At 58.7% G+C, this 14,657-nt stretch overlaps 4 protein-coding genes across 4 annotated transcripts; 1 reads left to right on the top strand and 3 right to left on the bottom strand.

Moving 5' to 3' along the window:
- The first annotated feature begins 1,165 nt into the window (after positions 1–1,165).
- On the top strand, positions 1,166–2,592 carry F5144DRAFT_259555 (uncharacterized protein). The gene is made up of 2 exons (XM_066783524.1): positions 1,166–1,364; positions 1,411–2,592. Exons 1-2 carry the CDS (start codon positions 1,344–1,346, stop codon positions 2,458–2,460), a joined length of 1,071 nt encoding a protein of 356 aa, XP_066643821.1. The 5' UTR covers positions 1,166–1,343; the 3' UTR covers positions 2,461–2,592.
- Positions 2,543–4,172, bottom strand: F5144DRAFT_534428 (actin cytoskeleton-regulatory complex protein END3). The gene is made up of 2 exons (XM_066787015.1): positions 3,462–4,172; positions 2,543–3,395 (listed from the first exon to the last, which is right to left on the bottom strand). The coding sequence occupies exons 1-2, from the start codon at positions 3,931–3,933 to the stop codon at positions 2,656–2,658; spliced, it is 1,212 nt and encodes a 403-aa protein (XP_066643820.1). The 5' UTR covers positions 3,934–4,172; the 3' UTR covers positions 2,543–2,655.
- A 675-nt stretch (positions 4,173–4,847) lies between these two features.
- F5144DRAFT_593390 (uncharacterized protein) lies at positions 4,848–9,022 on the bottom strand (the record flags this gene model as incomplete). The annotated part of the gene is made up of 4 exons (XM_066790458.1): positions 4,848–5,201; positions 5,270–7,315; positions 7,391–8,254; positions 8,552–9,022. The coding sequence occupies 4 exons, from the start codon at positions 9,020–9,022 to the stop codon at positions 4,848–4,850; spliced, it is 3,735 nt and encodes a 1,244-aa protein (XP_066643819.1).
- A 2,937-nt stretch (positions 9,023–11,959) lies between these two features.
- F5144DRAFT_574902 (uncharacterized protein) lies at positions 11,960–14,229 on the bottom strand. The gene is made up of 2 exons (XM_066789046.1): positions 13,789–14,229; positions 11,960–13,741 (listed from the first exon to the last, which is right to left on the bottom strand). Exons 1-2 carry the CDS (start codon positions 13,810–13,812, stop codon positions 12,227–12,229), a joined length of 1,539 nt encoding a protein of 512 aa, XP_066643818.1. The 5' UTR covers positions 13,813–14,229; the 3' UTR covers positions 11,960–12,226.
- Positions 14,230–14,657: the final 428 nt, after the last annotated feature.

Raw genomic sequence — 14,657 nt, 5'->3', positions numbered from 1 at the left:
TTGCTGCTGGCTGCACATGATTGCTCGTCCAAGTTGGAAGGTCGTCACCCTGCCCGTGGTTGACAGCAGGGACGAAACAAGAATCGACGCGGTTCGGTTGTTTTTTCCTCGACATCTTGTTCTCGCCTTTCTGCTCGATTTCTCGTACTCCTCTGTTTTCTCGATTGCTTTTACGGGATTTCTCGTCCCATTTGCCGATATAATTTCCCCCTACTTAATTGAGTCTTTGCTTGCCGGCCACTTAACTCCCTGGATTGCTTTTGGAGTGCAGCTTTATTGCGGCCAGATGGTTTATAGATATAGAAAGACTTTGGCAACGGGCGCCCGAGGTCTTGAAATATCTTCACACTGTGGCTTCTTTAGTATTAATGCCATGTCGCCCTGGCTGCCATACAAAACATAGATTAGTAGGAACTATTCGTAAGCCCTTGTCATTATCATCAACTCCCCTTGTCAACAGCACACTCGTCGGTCCCGAACATCGGCTGCTTGTTCTCGGGGATATCAGCTAGTCCGGATCGAGTTAGCATCCCTTGCGCGGGAGCCATCCGCCCGATTGCCTGGAGCCGCAACTCGACTTCTGTTTGGTCTCAGCTTGCGATTCAACAGCCGGCATTGCGGTTACGTTTTCTAAACATCGTGGGCCACGCAAACCTCAAGGACCCCTATCGCTCTCTGCGAATGCGGATGTGGTATAACACGAACCTAACCGTCAACCTGTATTTCCAAGCAAGCCTAGGACTCCAAGCCACGCTGCTTGGTCCCATATTCCGAACATGTTGGGGAAGGCCGACGACAGGGGGGCTTGATCAACCGCAGGGATGCTTTGTGTTGCAGCAGCGTCGTCTCACGACGGCTTGGCGGTTGATGTCAAACGCATGCTGGCATCTCGTCATTACAAATGTACATGCGCGTAGCACCAGGATATTGTGTCAGCTGGGCTCTGGTCCGAAAAAGAAAATATGCTACCCAAGTCGGGGGGTTTAGATTGGTGTTCGGAATCCTCCCTTCCCTCTTTGGCTGTGATCGAATTGGGAAGCGCAACACTCAAGTCGTACCCAGATACAAGAAGGCGCGCCTCGACAAAAAATAAACACATGTTGAACTTCCAGCTTTGGATTTCCATTCCCCAACTACCCGCACAACTCTACCACCACATCTCCCCAACAGTCTACAATCTTTTCTAGCCCGCCACCATCAAAACATAGCAAAAATGACGAAAACCGTCGTGATCCTCGGAGGATCCATTGGCGGCCTCCACGTTGCCCACACGCTTCTCAAGAAGAACATCAAGGATACCAAGGTCATCCTCGTCTCCAAGGTATGCAGTGCTGCCGCCAACGATGGACTGGCGAGCTTTCCAAGTAATCACGTGATACCCATGGCGGTGACCACGGCTAACCGCCACAGAACTCGCACTTCTACTGGAACCTGGCCTCCGTCCGTGCCATTATCCCCGGTCAGATCAAGGACGAGCAGCTTTTCCAGCCACTCCAAGCCGCACTCTCTCGGTACCCCACCGAGTCCTGGGAACTTGTGATCGGCAGCGCATCCGCAGCGGACTTCGATGCGAAGACGGTCGAGATCACACTCCCCGACGGCGCCACCCGCACGCTGCCCTACCACCAGCTCGTGCTCGCCACCGGCGCGCGGTCCCCCTCGCCCGACACGCCCTGGAAAGCCCCCGGCACCTACGAGCAGACGCTCGTCAGCGTGCACGACACGGCGGCGCGGGTGGCCAGCGCCCAGCACATCATCGTCGGCGGCGCCGGCAGCACGGGCATCGAGGTGGCCGGCGAGCTGGGCTACGAGTACGGCAAGACCAAGCAGATCGTCCTGCTCTGCTCGGGCGACAAGGTCGCCGGCGGCAGCGCCCTCGCCGACGCGGCCGCCAACGAGCTGAAGAAGCTCAACGTCACCATCAAGTACGGCGCGCACGTGAACGAGGCACGTCCTGCGGCGGCGGCGGCGGCGGCGGCGGCGGGTGAGGGCCAGGCGAACAAGACCGAGGTGGTCCTGGCCAGCGGCGAGACGCTGACCACGGACCTGTACCTGCCCACGACGGGCCTGATCCCCAACACCGAGTACATCCCCGCGCAGTACCTCGTCGACGGCGAGGTCGTCCGCCCCGTGCAGGTCGACGAGTTCCTGCGGGTGCCGGGCACGCAGGAGGTGTGGGCGTGCGGCGACATCGTGAGCAAGCCGCGCGCGGGCTTCTTCTACACGCAGAAGCAGGCCGTCAGCGTGGCTAAGAATGTGGAGGCCGCGCTGGCCGGGCTGAAGCCCGTGGTTGCGAAGGGTCCCCCCGTGGATGTCTTTGCCTGTGCGGTTGGTCGTGACAGGGGCGTCGGCCGGATCAATAATTCCATCAAGATGCCGAGCTTCGCGGTCTGGGCGGCCAAGGGGCGCACGCTGGCGCTGCCGATGGTCAAGACCTATATTGATGGGAGTGTTGCTTGAGTTGGGAGGGGGGATTAGATACCCGAGTTTGAATGCTGGAGTTTTGCGGAGTGCTAGACAGAACAGTTTATGGGCGGAATAAACGCCCCTTAATTTAGTGTGTTAGTTTAGTATTTGTGTGTGTGTTTGTGTGTGAGGTTTCTATCAGCCAAACGTCGTGTCATGGATTCTGCCCGGTCCTACCCACCCCATTCATTACCTCCCCGCCCTCTCATCCTCAATCTCCCTCCTCAACTGCTCCAACACCTCCTGCCGTGACCGCAGATGCCCCTCCAGCCCCTCCACCTGCTCCCTCACCGTCTGCAGATCCTCACCCACACTCTTAAGGTTCCCCCCAGCCTTGGCCGCACCACCCCCCTCCTCCAACTCGCGCAGCTGCTTCCGCTTATAATCCAACAACTGATCCAACTCCCGCTTGACCAGCGCAGGCTTGGAGTCGCGCTGGCCGCCCTTGCGGCGCTCCACGCCGGCCTCGACCTTGGCCATCTTCTCGTCGAGCTCGGCCAGCTGCTTCTTGAGGCGCACCTCCTCCCACTCGGCGTCCGTCTTGGCGCCGCTGCTGAAGTCGGTCCCCGCGCTCTTGAACCCGCTGCGCCCCAGCCGCGTCAGGTACTGGTCGCCGAACTTGGCCTTGCGGCCCGTGCTCGTCTCGTCGTCCGCCCGCGTGACCCACCGGGACTGTGCCGGCGCGTTGTTGTTGCGCGCGCTGTCGATCTGGTAGTCGATCTGGTTGCGCTCGAAGCTGGCGCGGAGGGAGGCGGGCACGGTGCGCGGGATGCGGAAGCCTTCGTGCCGGTTGTTGAGGATGTGCAGGAAGGCCAGGCAGGCGTCTTTGTTGATGGAGGAGCCGGCGGAGGGGTTGATCAGGTTCCAGGCGGAGCGGATGTCGGTGTCGGGTACGTCGAGGGATTCGTAGAGGTCTTGGAGGGCGGAGACTGCGTGGGGAGAGGGGGTTGGTTAGCTGTGATGGGTGAATGGGGGGAGGTGCTTCGGGAACTCACATGCTACCTCACCGCGCATGTCTCGGTTTTCTTGGTAAATCTGCTCGTACTTGGCCTTGTCGGCTGGGCTCATGTACCAGTCGAACCCGTCTTTGAGGCCGGGCGAGTCGTCCTCGTCCTCGACCTGCTCGAACTGCACCGCCTTGCCCGTGAGCGCCCGGTTCGCCTGCACGAGATGCGCCTTGGACTCGGGGACCAGCCAGTCTGGTAGGGTCGTTGGTACGTCGGCGTATTCTCCATTTAGCAGGTCGAAAATGACGCGCATGGCGACGCAGAACTCTTCGAAGTCGAGGTTGCCGTCATTGTCGACGTCGGCCAGGTCCCACACACGCTCCAGCTGATCGTCCCGCAGCCCGCTGTTCTTGAGCACCGGCGCCGCCTGTTCGCCATTTAAAAACTTGCCGCCATTTGTCCTGGTCGAGAAGATGTTCCAGTATGTCTCGATTTCCTGGGCCTCGATGCGCGGCGCCATGTCGTCGGCTGGTAAGGTAAGGTGTTCGGCGAGTTCTAGGGGGGTGGGCGGTCGGGTTAGGTGGGTATGGCGAGGTAGATTTTCAGCTAATTTACCAGCGTGGCGGGGTAATTGAGGGAAAGCGTAGGAACCGGCGAGGTTATCTGGTCAAGGTCGAGGTGCTCTCGTCCGGTGTTGCGGAGGGTCGTGTTAAGGTTGTTGCGCAGGGTAGCATTGAGTTACGCAGCCCACTCGTAGCCATGCACCCCTGTCTGTCAACTCCGCCCCTTTCTGGGCGACGTCAACTTATAAACCAACCTCACCTTGTAACTCGCACTCCGAAATCACCCATGAACTTTAAATTTTAACAATGCAGTTGCATTTTTTACATAAAAAATTACAAAATACAATACACCCAACAAATTCCAACCCAGCCGCCAAAAATCAGCATGGGTATCTCGGAAGCCTGCTCCAACTGCTAACCGCTTGTAGCTTCTATCCAGCCCAGTTCAACCATCCGAACCTTGTAGCTCTCTAGTTCAGATGGCGCCTGTCCATCTCTTCTCGGGCTAACCATGCCTCAATCGAGAAGTGAAATGAACGTGAAAAGGGCAAACCAACCCCAAGAGAATAAAAGAAAAGAAAAGCAACGAGATATTCCCCAACCACAAGGGGAAAAAGAGAAGAAAAAAAAAAAGAAACCGAAATGAAAGCAGCGGAAAAAAAAATAAAACCTCCCCCAACATCATCATCATCATCATCATCATCAACCCCCTCACTTAAAACCCTCAAACCCCCCAAACCGCCCCCCCGATCCAGCCGGAGGGGGAGGGGGCCGCGGAGCCCCCCCACCCCCACCACCACCACCACCCCCCAAATTCGGATACAACAACTCCAGCATCGTCTCCGCATGCGCCAAAAACGCCTCATCGCTCTCAAACCGGTCCCTCGTCGCCACATGGTACCGGTCGCACTGCGCATTCAGCTCGGCCACGCGCGCCGCCACGCGCGGATCGCGGAGGCCTGCTCCGCGTGCGGGCACCGGCGGGGGGATGGTCCGTGGGGCGGAGGAGGGCATGGTTGGGAATGCTGCGGGCGCTGGCATGGTTGGGGCGGGAGCAGCAGCAGGGGCGGCAATCGAGGTGGATGGGAGGAGGGGGGTCGGGCGCGGTGGGACGCGCATGGGTGGGGGGGTATGGGGCGCGGCGGCTGAGAGCCGGGGCTTGGGTCCGCGTTTGCGGGGAGCGCCGGGTGGTTGGGCGGTGGTGGTGCTGCTGTTGCTGCTGCTGCTGCCCGGGGGTGCGGTGCCGGTTGTGGGGCTCGGGGTCCGGGGGATGGTTGCGGCGGGACGGTGCACGGTGATGCTGGTGAGGGCCTGCGGGTTGGATGACCCGGTGTAGAGGGATGGGTGGGTGGCTAGCCCAGCTGAGGAGGCTGGTGTAGGGGTTGGTTGTGGGACGACTGCTGCTCCTGTCTCGCCGTCCGTCTCTGGCTGGCTGTTCGAGGTGTTGGTATCGTCCGTGTCCCTGGCTGTGTCGAGCTTCCTCGCCCGACGGACTGTCCGCTCGGATGGTGTGTAATCAGGCGGCGGCGCGAACGACCAAATGACGCCCGTGGCGTTGACCTGGAAAGTGCCACCTCCAAAATTGCCGCCAGGACGGTATGTGAGCTCAGCACGGGTGAATCTCTCTTCAAACTCGGCACGGGTCATCTCCTCGCCCTCGGTCGACCGCATCCGCTTTGTGCCGTCGCATGAGAAGTTTGGGCCGCCGCGCTTGGGTCGACTCTTTTTGCGCTGGATGGGCTCCCCGTTCTCGTCGAGCTTGGGCTCGCGTTTCTTGCGTGGAGCCCGCTTCTTCGCCGCATCCTCGCCTTCTTCTCCGTCTTCGTTGGCCGGTTTTCTGCGCGTGTAGGAACGCTCCGGAGCCGGCTCCCCCTCCTCTCCATCCTCGTTGGCCGGCTTTCTGCGCGTATAAGAACGCTTCGGAGCCGACTCACCCTCCTCTCCATCCTCGTTGGCCGGCTTTCTGCGCGTATAGGAACGCTTCGGAGCCCGCTGACCTTCTTCCCCGTCCTCGTTAGCCGGCTTTCTGCGTGTATAAGAACGCTTCGGGGGCCGCGGAACAGGGTTGGCAGGAGTGGGCTCTGCGGACGGGCGGTTCAAGGGGGGGTTCTCCGGGCCGGCGTCGTCGTTGGCGGCCGGCGTGTTGGATGGGTTTTGAGGGCCTTCAGTAGTAGGGGCCTGACGGACGAAGATGACCGGCTCCTCTTGGGGCCCGGTGTTGTTGCTAGCCGTCGGCGCATTGGATGGGTTCTCAGTACCCTGGGTGGTAGGGGGTTGAGGGATCGCCGGTTGCGCTGAGGGTCGGCGGGGTGCCCGGGGCGTGGCCGGTGAGCGTCGTCGGGATGTATTGGATGACTGGCGCCGACCCCTCGTGGTCGTAGGCGGAGGCATCAGCAGATTTGGGTCAGGGGGAGTGGGGAGAGGATATTTCCTCGGTCTTCCCGGGCCCCTGCCTGAACGCGGACGCTTGGATGACTTGTTGGCGGGGGACTTGGGCGGGGATTCGGCGCGAGTACGCTTCCTTGTCTCGGATGCCCGTGCTCTGGGCGCTCTCGGTCTCGGCCTCCTTGCCGCTGGTCGATAGTCGCCATCATCGGGATCGTCAGTGCGAGGACGAGGTCCACCTCTACGGCCCGACAGGCTAAAGTCTTCCTCTTCACTCTCGAATTCCTCCTCCTCGTCTGTGGGGGCCTCGACTACGAGCGCCGGAACGCGCGGGCGCGGCGGAGACCGGGGCGGGAGGAGCTCATCCTCGAAATGGACCTGCCTAGGAGCCGCCGCTGTGAGTTGGTCGATGCGTGCTGCCACCTCTGGGGCTTGTTGGCCCAAAACAGGATGTTGCATGCGGCGGAAGCGAGAAAGGGAGTCAGCGATGGGATCGTCCTCGGTGGACCTCACCCGTTCCATGGAGAGGCGAGGGATCGCGGCAGCAATGGGGTCCGCCTCGGGGAGATTGGTTCGCTCCAGAGAGGCTGGCATGGCTCCGTAGACCACATTTGGTCCGAGGCGGGGACGGGGGCGCGCGAGGATTCCGGGGCCGGGGACTCGGAGGGCAGAGGTTATGCGCGCGGGCTGGGGGATCGCACCACTCCCCATCTCGTCATCGTCGTCTTCGTCGTCGTCATCGTCATCATCCTCGGCTATCGTCCGAGAAGACGCTGGTTCATCGCCAGGGGCGGAAGGAGGGACGGCAGGGGCGCTGCCCGACACGGAAGAGGTGTTGTCGCCAAAGATGTCGAGGGGGGAGTCGTCCTCGAACGGGTTGACGTACCCGTTGTGCGGCGCGTTCGTGTGCGGGTCGGCCCACCGACCAGGCTGGTGCTGGGAGTTCAACCCCTCCTAAGGGTCGACTTGCCCGGCGTTGTACCAGACCGGGTCGGTGTCCGCTCCGGCGAAGGGCAGCAGGTGGCTTACGTCGTAGTCGAGGCTGACGTCGGCAACCGGCGAGGATCCCAGCATACCCCCGGTGGGGTGGGCGGCGTTGAGGGCCTCCAACTCCTCCTCCGTCAAGAACGTGACCTCGCTGGGGACGAGGGAGTGGGCGGTGAAGACCGCCAGGGAGGTGCCCGGGATGACGCCGGCATCGTACAGGGCCTCCCAGGCGGGCCAGTCCGACTTGTCCAGGGTCGAGTACCTGCGGCCGCTCTTGCCCCCGACGGTGTAGTTCATCGGGTGCAAGCCGCCCGACCGCGGCACCCGAGCCAACCCCAACTTCTTGGCGCGAACGAGCGGGGCGCCAGGCCTCAACCGCAGAGGGTTGATGGTGTCGGCCGGGGGGTCCAGCCGAAGCAGGAGCTCCCCCTCCTTCAGGTCCAGCAGCCGCCTGGCGCTGCTGTCCTCACCCTCACCGCCGGCCAAGAAGCTGAAGTCATCGACGAGGTGCCGGCACCCCCCGTCGATCTGGACTTCGTGGAAGTCCGCCCCCGTCCCCTCCCAGAACCCCAACCGCGCCGCCACCCCGCCCAAACCCAGGAACTTGAGGAAGGCCCGCCCGCGGCGCACCTCCCCGGCCGTGATGCCCTCGTTGATCGGGCAGAGGGGGGCCAGTTCCTCCGCCGAAGGGACCTCGGCGCTGTGTGGGTGCTGCGCGAGCAGCCTCGCCCACTTCCTCTGCTTTTTGCGCTCCTCGGTGATCAACCCAAGGAGCGACTTGATCTCGACGTGGTTGAGGTCGAGACTCTGGACGGCCCGGGATAGGGGGCGCGTCCGAGCCATGTCGCAAGTGATGGCAAACTTGATGCCATCGGAGAGGTCGCCCCAGCTGGGCTGGCCGCCGCCCTAACAAGTGTTAGTTAGTTTTGTTGTTTCAAAATCGCTAGATGTTTTTTGTTTTTGTTTGTGTCTTACCGTTCTCCCACCGGTGCTGTCGCCGCTCTCTTCGTCCGAGCGGGCGGGGGAGGATTGCTGCCCCGGCTGGCGCCTGGGGATTTGGGCCACGTGGGCCGGGCGTGTGGAGGGTGCCGAGGGGGTGGTGGTGGTGCCGACGGGTGCGTCGGACTCGGCGGGCGGGGGTTGTGTGGTGGTGCCGGCGAGTGCGGCAGGCGGGGCGGGTGTGATGCTGTCGGTGGGTGCGACGGCGAGCTGGGCGGGCGGGGTGGTGCCGGCGCGTGTGGTGGTGGGGCCGGGGGTTGCGGCGGACGGGGCGGGTGGTGCGGGCTGGGCGCCCTGGCCCTCGCTGTCGGAGTCCGAGCCGCTGGTCTCGATGTCCTGGTCGTTGTTTCCGACCCCCCAGCTCTCCTCTCCGTCGGCCATCACCACGACCGACTCCTCCTCCGCCTCCTCTTCCTCTTCGTCGTCGTGCTCCTCTGCTGCTGCTGCCGCTTCATCCGCTGCAAGCAACCGGGCGCGCACTGCTTCTGAAGGGCCCACGCCCTCGTAGTCCAGCGGCAAGCTGGGGTGGGCGCAGTGCCGCGACAGCGCGGGGTTGAACGGCACATCGGGGTGCGCAAAGAGTGGGCGGTCTGCTCTCGAAGGCCCAAGGTCCTCTTGGTACCGCCCAGGCACCTTCAGCAGCGAGCTCTCGCGGAGCCGCATTCTGGACGGCATCTTGCCGGCAGTCCAATGATGGCGCTGGGGCGTGAGGAGCTGGTTAAATGGAGAGGAAGGGGGTTGTTTGTTTGTGGGCGTCCTGATAGCCTGGCGCGCGGTGGTTTGTTCCAAGGCCCCGGCAGCGCTTGTCGTTCTTGTGCTTGTACCTGTCCCTGCGCCTGTGTCTGCGCTTGAACCTATGCCTGTGCCTGTGTCTGTGCCTGTGGTGGAGGGGACTTGGTGATCTAGTCGGTTGTGGTAGTGGCAGTGGTGGTATGTGCGAGCGCCGCGCTTGTGGCGGAGAGAGAGGAACTGTGTCTGTCTCGATGGATAGAGAGAAGAGAATGATTGCGCCTACCTCGGCGAGCAGAAAGAAAAGAAAGAGAAAGCGGGAGAGAGCGGGAGCTTCTTGGTCTGCTGGCCGCCTTAGTTGGCAGCGGATCGCGTCTTGCGCGTCGGCCTTTGAAACAAGAAGAAGAGAAAGGGTGGGCTCTTTGTCGGCCACGGAGATGAAGAGAGGAGGGAGGAACTTAGTCGGCCGGCGAGCTATCGCAAAAAGAAGAGGCGTGCTGGTCACAACCACGGGAAGAAACGAAGGGCGGTATCTTCGTGGCTCTCGTCGGCCACGGAAGAAGAAAAGAGGGAGGGCGGTCTTCGCCGGTAGTTATCGCGGAGGAGAGAAGAGAGGAGGGGAGGGCTTCTTGTTGGTCAGGAGAAAAAGAAGAAGAGGGAGGAGGGTTTCTGGTTGGGTAGGGAAAAAGAAAAGAGAGGGAGGAGGCTTCGTCTGCTGATAGTTGTGTTGAAAAGAGGGTAGAGAGGAATTCTTGCTGGCCACAAAAAAATAAAAAGAAGGGGGGAGAACCTTTGGTCGCGTCTTGTCACGGTGGAAGGAACGCGTTAAGCTAATCCACAAGCATGTGTTCTCGCGTTGTACCATTTGATTCTCTCATGGCTATAATGACGCGTCTTTCTACTCCAGCACAATAATTCAAAAGGAGGAAAAGAGCTCCTTGTCTCCAAGTATCACCAGGAGGTCACAGCAACAGAGGGTCTTCCTGATTCGCCACGAGGAACGAGAGAGGTGGTCTTGTTTAATTGCCTGCCTCGTGTTAAGCTAGACAGGGAAGGAAAGAGGATAAAGTGCCATCAGTGAGACCGGACGAGAAGTTGTGTGAGAACAATAGAAGGAGGTGGAACAAGATAGGGCCGTGCTCTCACAGACAGTGCGGTTAGTGTTTGAAAAACAACCTGGCTTCACCAGAAGCGAGTCAATCAAGGGACTTGGAGGGCCGGGCTGCCCTACAAGCAGACAATCCACTATTTAGCCAGGGACAAACTGGGTCAGCAGGGAGTCAAGAGGTCAATATGGGGTTCGAGGAGATGAGTCAGGGAGGTGATACAAGGGGGGAAGGAGGGAGTAAAACGGTTGAATGAGGTTTGGATTTAGGGAAGTGCAAAGAGTTGGAATATCAAAGCCACTGATATTCATAGGAGGCATGACGCGTAGCACACGCGTGGTTGTAATCGTCTGAACAGTGACGCGTCTGGTGAGTCCTGGAAGGAGTGAATCTGCCTCACAACTTGACTGAGGTAGCTGGGCACGAGCCAACACAGTAGCATAGCAATGGGGGTTGATGCCCTGGCACTAATAGTTTTTCCGGGTGGCACAAGTACTTTCATTGTGATTATTTGTCTCTCTAGAGGATCCATTTCTACCGCCTTTGGCGTTCAAAGGATATCACAGATTTGAACTCTTTTGGGTCCTCGAAAACTGCTGTTGTTGAGGGTGATAAAAAAGGGGGCTTTGTTTACTACAACCGTCGTGCCCTCGTTGTTGAGGCACTAGTGGACAAGTGTATGTCCCACATAGGTACCTGCAGCGTCAAAGAAAGTCAACGAAAGTTATGTATTCCCTTCCACAACCCTGTCTCCCAACAAGTGATACGGGTTAACCTTTACTAAGCATGGCAGCAAACCTCGTGTGAATATCTCCGTCAAACCTTGTAAAGCGAGAACGCCAGCTAGACGCAGACATTGTCCCTGGTGAGTAGTGGGTATCTGATGGTTCCCTTTGGCCTTCCCTGATGTCTGAGTTAGGTACTAACGTCTGGTTCAACCCCGAAGAGCAAATCAAATCGAATTAATAAGACATGTATTTCCACCATCCGAAGGTCGAGTATCGAGGGGTTGGTGTTAGGAAAGGGTCACAAGATGAAGGAGAATTCGAGATTTGATAATACAACATGGCTAATTCGCGGCTTCCATGTCTGTCAATCAAGCAGCGGATCATTCATAGAAAAGGCCTACTACGATCATCTCCCCATCAGTTCACATAACTACCTTTGCCAACACCATAGAAGATGCAACCGTTCTTTTATAAATACAGGGCTAGAGGACATGGACAGCCACGGGAGATGTTACTCGGGCAAGCAATTCAGGGCTAGACGGCCGAACAAGGGCGGAGGAGACAGGCGTCATTATATCTCGGCCCCGTTCGTGCGCGAGGATCTTGACTTTAGATCCGCTCTCTAGCGTCCTTGTGGTCTCGATCCTGAGCCATCTCTCTTCTTCAATAGGGCCTCGTCGACTACGGTCCCATTTATTGGATTGTTCTCCAACCTAAGCACCGCCCATTCGTTTCGACAGATGAGGAAGTGCATTGTGCCTAGCCGTTGGCGGAGGTCGTTCCGGAGGCAGATATCACAATAGTTAGGGTCCCCCCCAAGCGTGAACGCAACCGAGGGTCCTTGACCTGTGACGAAAACCGCAAGGTTATGTGGTGCTCCCCAACGTCGGACTGGACTATGATGGACGTCTCCGGCCAACCTTCAAGTAGCCAAGTCCACAACAAACCATGGGGCGCAAGTTGGTGGCGGGTCAAGCCGCAGTAGCTCAGAGAAATGGGCATTCATCCCGGCCGTTCCTCACCTCGATTCAAGTTGTTTTGTTTATGACTTTGGCTGTTACATTTCTATCATCTACTTCTCTCTAAGCACATGAGTTCGATCCATGATACCGTCTACAGAACATATGATAGGCAAGGGATGGTGAAATCTTCGGATAACAGGACACTCAATCAGACGGGAATTAGCTACGAGTTCCCTCGAGTGTCTTGACATACTACACATTGTCGGTATTCGTTGGGGTGCATGCAAAGAAAATGCATCGCTTAGTAGAACAGTCATGTCCATAAAATAAACGGAACGCTCATCAACTCCCGTGTCACCCCCTCGGCTCGCCCTCATAAACCAAATCCTGAGCTGACCTACGCGCCTTGGCGCCAGCCTTCAGCTTCTCCCACCGTTCCCGATACTTTTCCAGCGTGACCTGCAACTTCAGATGATCCTTTTCCAGGCTGTTCATCCGTTGTACCATCTCGCTCATCTGCTCTTCAAGCTCCCGGTTCCGTTTAATCAGCGCCTCCTCCCTGGCCCCGGCCCCCGCCGGACCCGCCGCCAGTCCCTGACCACTAGAAGAGATGGGGGAGGTGGGCCGTTGCAGCCGCAGACTTTGGGCCAGCGCAAGATGTGAGCTCTGGGAGTTGAGCTCGAAATTGTGCAGCCGCTTGCTCACCTTGTCGAGCACGTCCTTGAGGGTCGAGTTCTCGAGGTGTAGCTCCTCGACAATGTTGCGCAGGTCTTTGTCCGACCGGGCCCTGGCTAGCAGCTTCCGGAAGGTTGGCGACATGGGCGCTTGTGACTCGCGGGCATCGACGAAGTCGTCCTCGTCTTCGTTGTCCTCGTTTTCGTCCCCGCCGCGGTGCATCGACGCTGCTAGGCGGCGTTTCTCTTTATTTTCGTGGTTTAGGACGCTGGCGTAGGAGGCCGTGTGCCCGCTGGTGGGAACCACGTAAAAGGAGTCTGCTGCGCCATGGCCGTCACGTTCGAGGGATCGGAGCGTGGCGCGGGAGTAGATCTTGGAGAGATCTGGCTCGGCGGCTGTGGAGGTTTTATGTCGAGGCTTCCTTTGAGGTGGCTCACTAGGGTGAGAGGTAGGTGCGGGCGTTGACTCCTCTGGAACCAGGGGTAGGCCGGTAAACGCCAAGGGGGCTGAGAGCCGGTTGATCAAACTGTTAAAGGTACTGTAGAACTTAGAGAAACCATCTTCGCTCGGAGTCGGGCTGCTCGGTTCGGCTTTCGGGGGTTCGTTGGCGGTATCTTCCCTGGTGACCGGGGGTACCCAGCTTGGATTCCGCGCTTGTTCCAGCTGGTTTGGGGGTTTGCTCCTCGAAGAACCCTCTCGACGAGGTCGAACCTCTAGACTCCCCGGCGCCTGGTCGTTCGAAACACTCGGTGTGAGCGGTTGCGTGCTATAACTCGCCCGGATGCCTCGTGCCGACGCCAAGTTGCTCGCGATCGAAGATGAGAGGTTGCGGCCAGGGTATCGTGAGTGGGACAAGGTAGGGGGAGGCTTCGCAGAAGGTTTCTTCTTGGTGGGAAGTAGATCCTCCCGTGGAGTCACCGCCTTGTGATCGCCCTCTTCCTGTTCCTCCTTCTCGTCCTCCTCGGGGATGTTATCGGGGCCAGCCTGGCTTGGTGGGCCCCGGGGCAACTTAAGCAATTCCGACAGCTGTTTGTGCTGCTGTTCGAGTAACCTCAGGGTCCGTAAAGCCTCATAGCTGTTCGTAGTTTTGGAAGCATTCGCAAACTCGGCGGCCGCTTGAGCGTGCTCATCGATAGCGACTGTCGTGTCCGAAGTCTGCGTCGCAATTGCCGCCGCCCGTGCGTGATCATGCGCCTGAACAGTTAGTTAGCTAGAGCTCAGCCGCTGGTTGTAGTGCTTACCTTTGTCAAAGGGGATGATTCCATGTCTCGACAATCGGGTATCCTACTAGAACATCAAGGCATTTGTGGGCGGCGCTTGGAGTTGAACGGTTGACGGCTGACAGTTGACGGTGACGGATCGGGGATGGTGGGGAAGAGGACGGTGACGGCGTAGCGGCGTAGCGGCGGGCAGTGTATGTAGGGCTGGAAGCGACGGGAGTTGATGGTCTTGGTTGCCCCTGTAAAGCACCCGACCCCAAGCTCGAGGATTTGGAGAAGGTACATGTGTACTTCTTTTTTGACTTGCCCCACTAAAGCGAAAGAGTGAATCTCTACTGTAAAGCACCTAGTGTAGATTGAAACAGGACTGAAAATAACCAAGGTACCTAGAAGTCGGAAGTAAGACCGAAGGGCCACGTCTCGAGTCTTTCGAAAGTGATTTTTGAGAATAACTAAGAGTTAATTACCTACAGGTATATTCAAATGCTCCACAGCCACCGCCTGGAGCAACCCAACTCATCCGAAGTACCAACTCAATTTACCCCTGTAACGACACCAACTTCGGTTACATTAACCACGGTACGAATATCCCCCAACTGAAATACGGTGGTGGAACACACCAACTTCAAACACATTTGAGGGGCTCACAAGCTCGCCCCCAGCCATCCTGCCATCATCGTAGCATTGAGTTTTAAGCCCCTTCTTTTCTCGTACATTTCGACTCTTTCACCTCAACTCTCAATATCCGACAACTGACCCACTGCTACACCACGAATTCCCCGATCACACCAATTGCCGCCGGTCTCGGCGTCATGACAGCCAGGTATTATTGTGTATGACCCGCTGTCTCACACTGGCAGCCTGCATCTCGGACTCAACGCAGGGGTCAT

This window comes from Chaetomium tenue (genome assembly GCF_020726465.1).
Source record: "Chaetomium tenue strain MPI-SDFR-AT-0079 chromosome Unknown F5144scaffold_4, whole genome shotgun sequence".
Classification (NCBI taxonomy): Eukaryota; Fungi; Ascomycota; class Sordariomycetes; order Sordariales; family Chaetomiaceae; genus Chaetomium; species Chaetomium tenue.
Note: the sequence above shows the minus strand (reverse complement) of the source record. Positions and strands in the feature narration are given on the sequence as shown.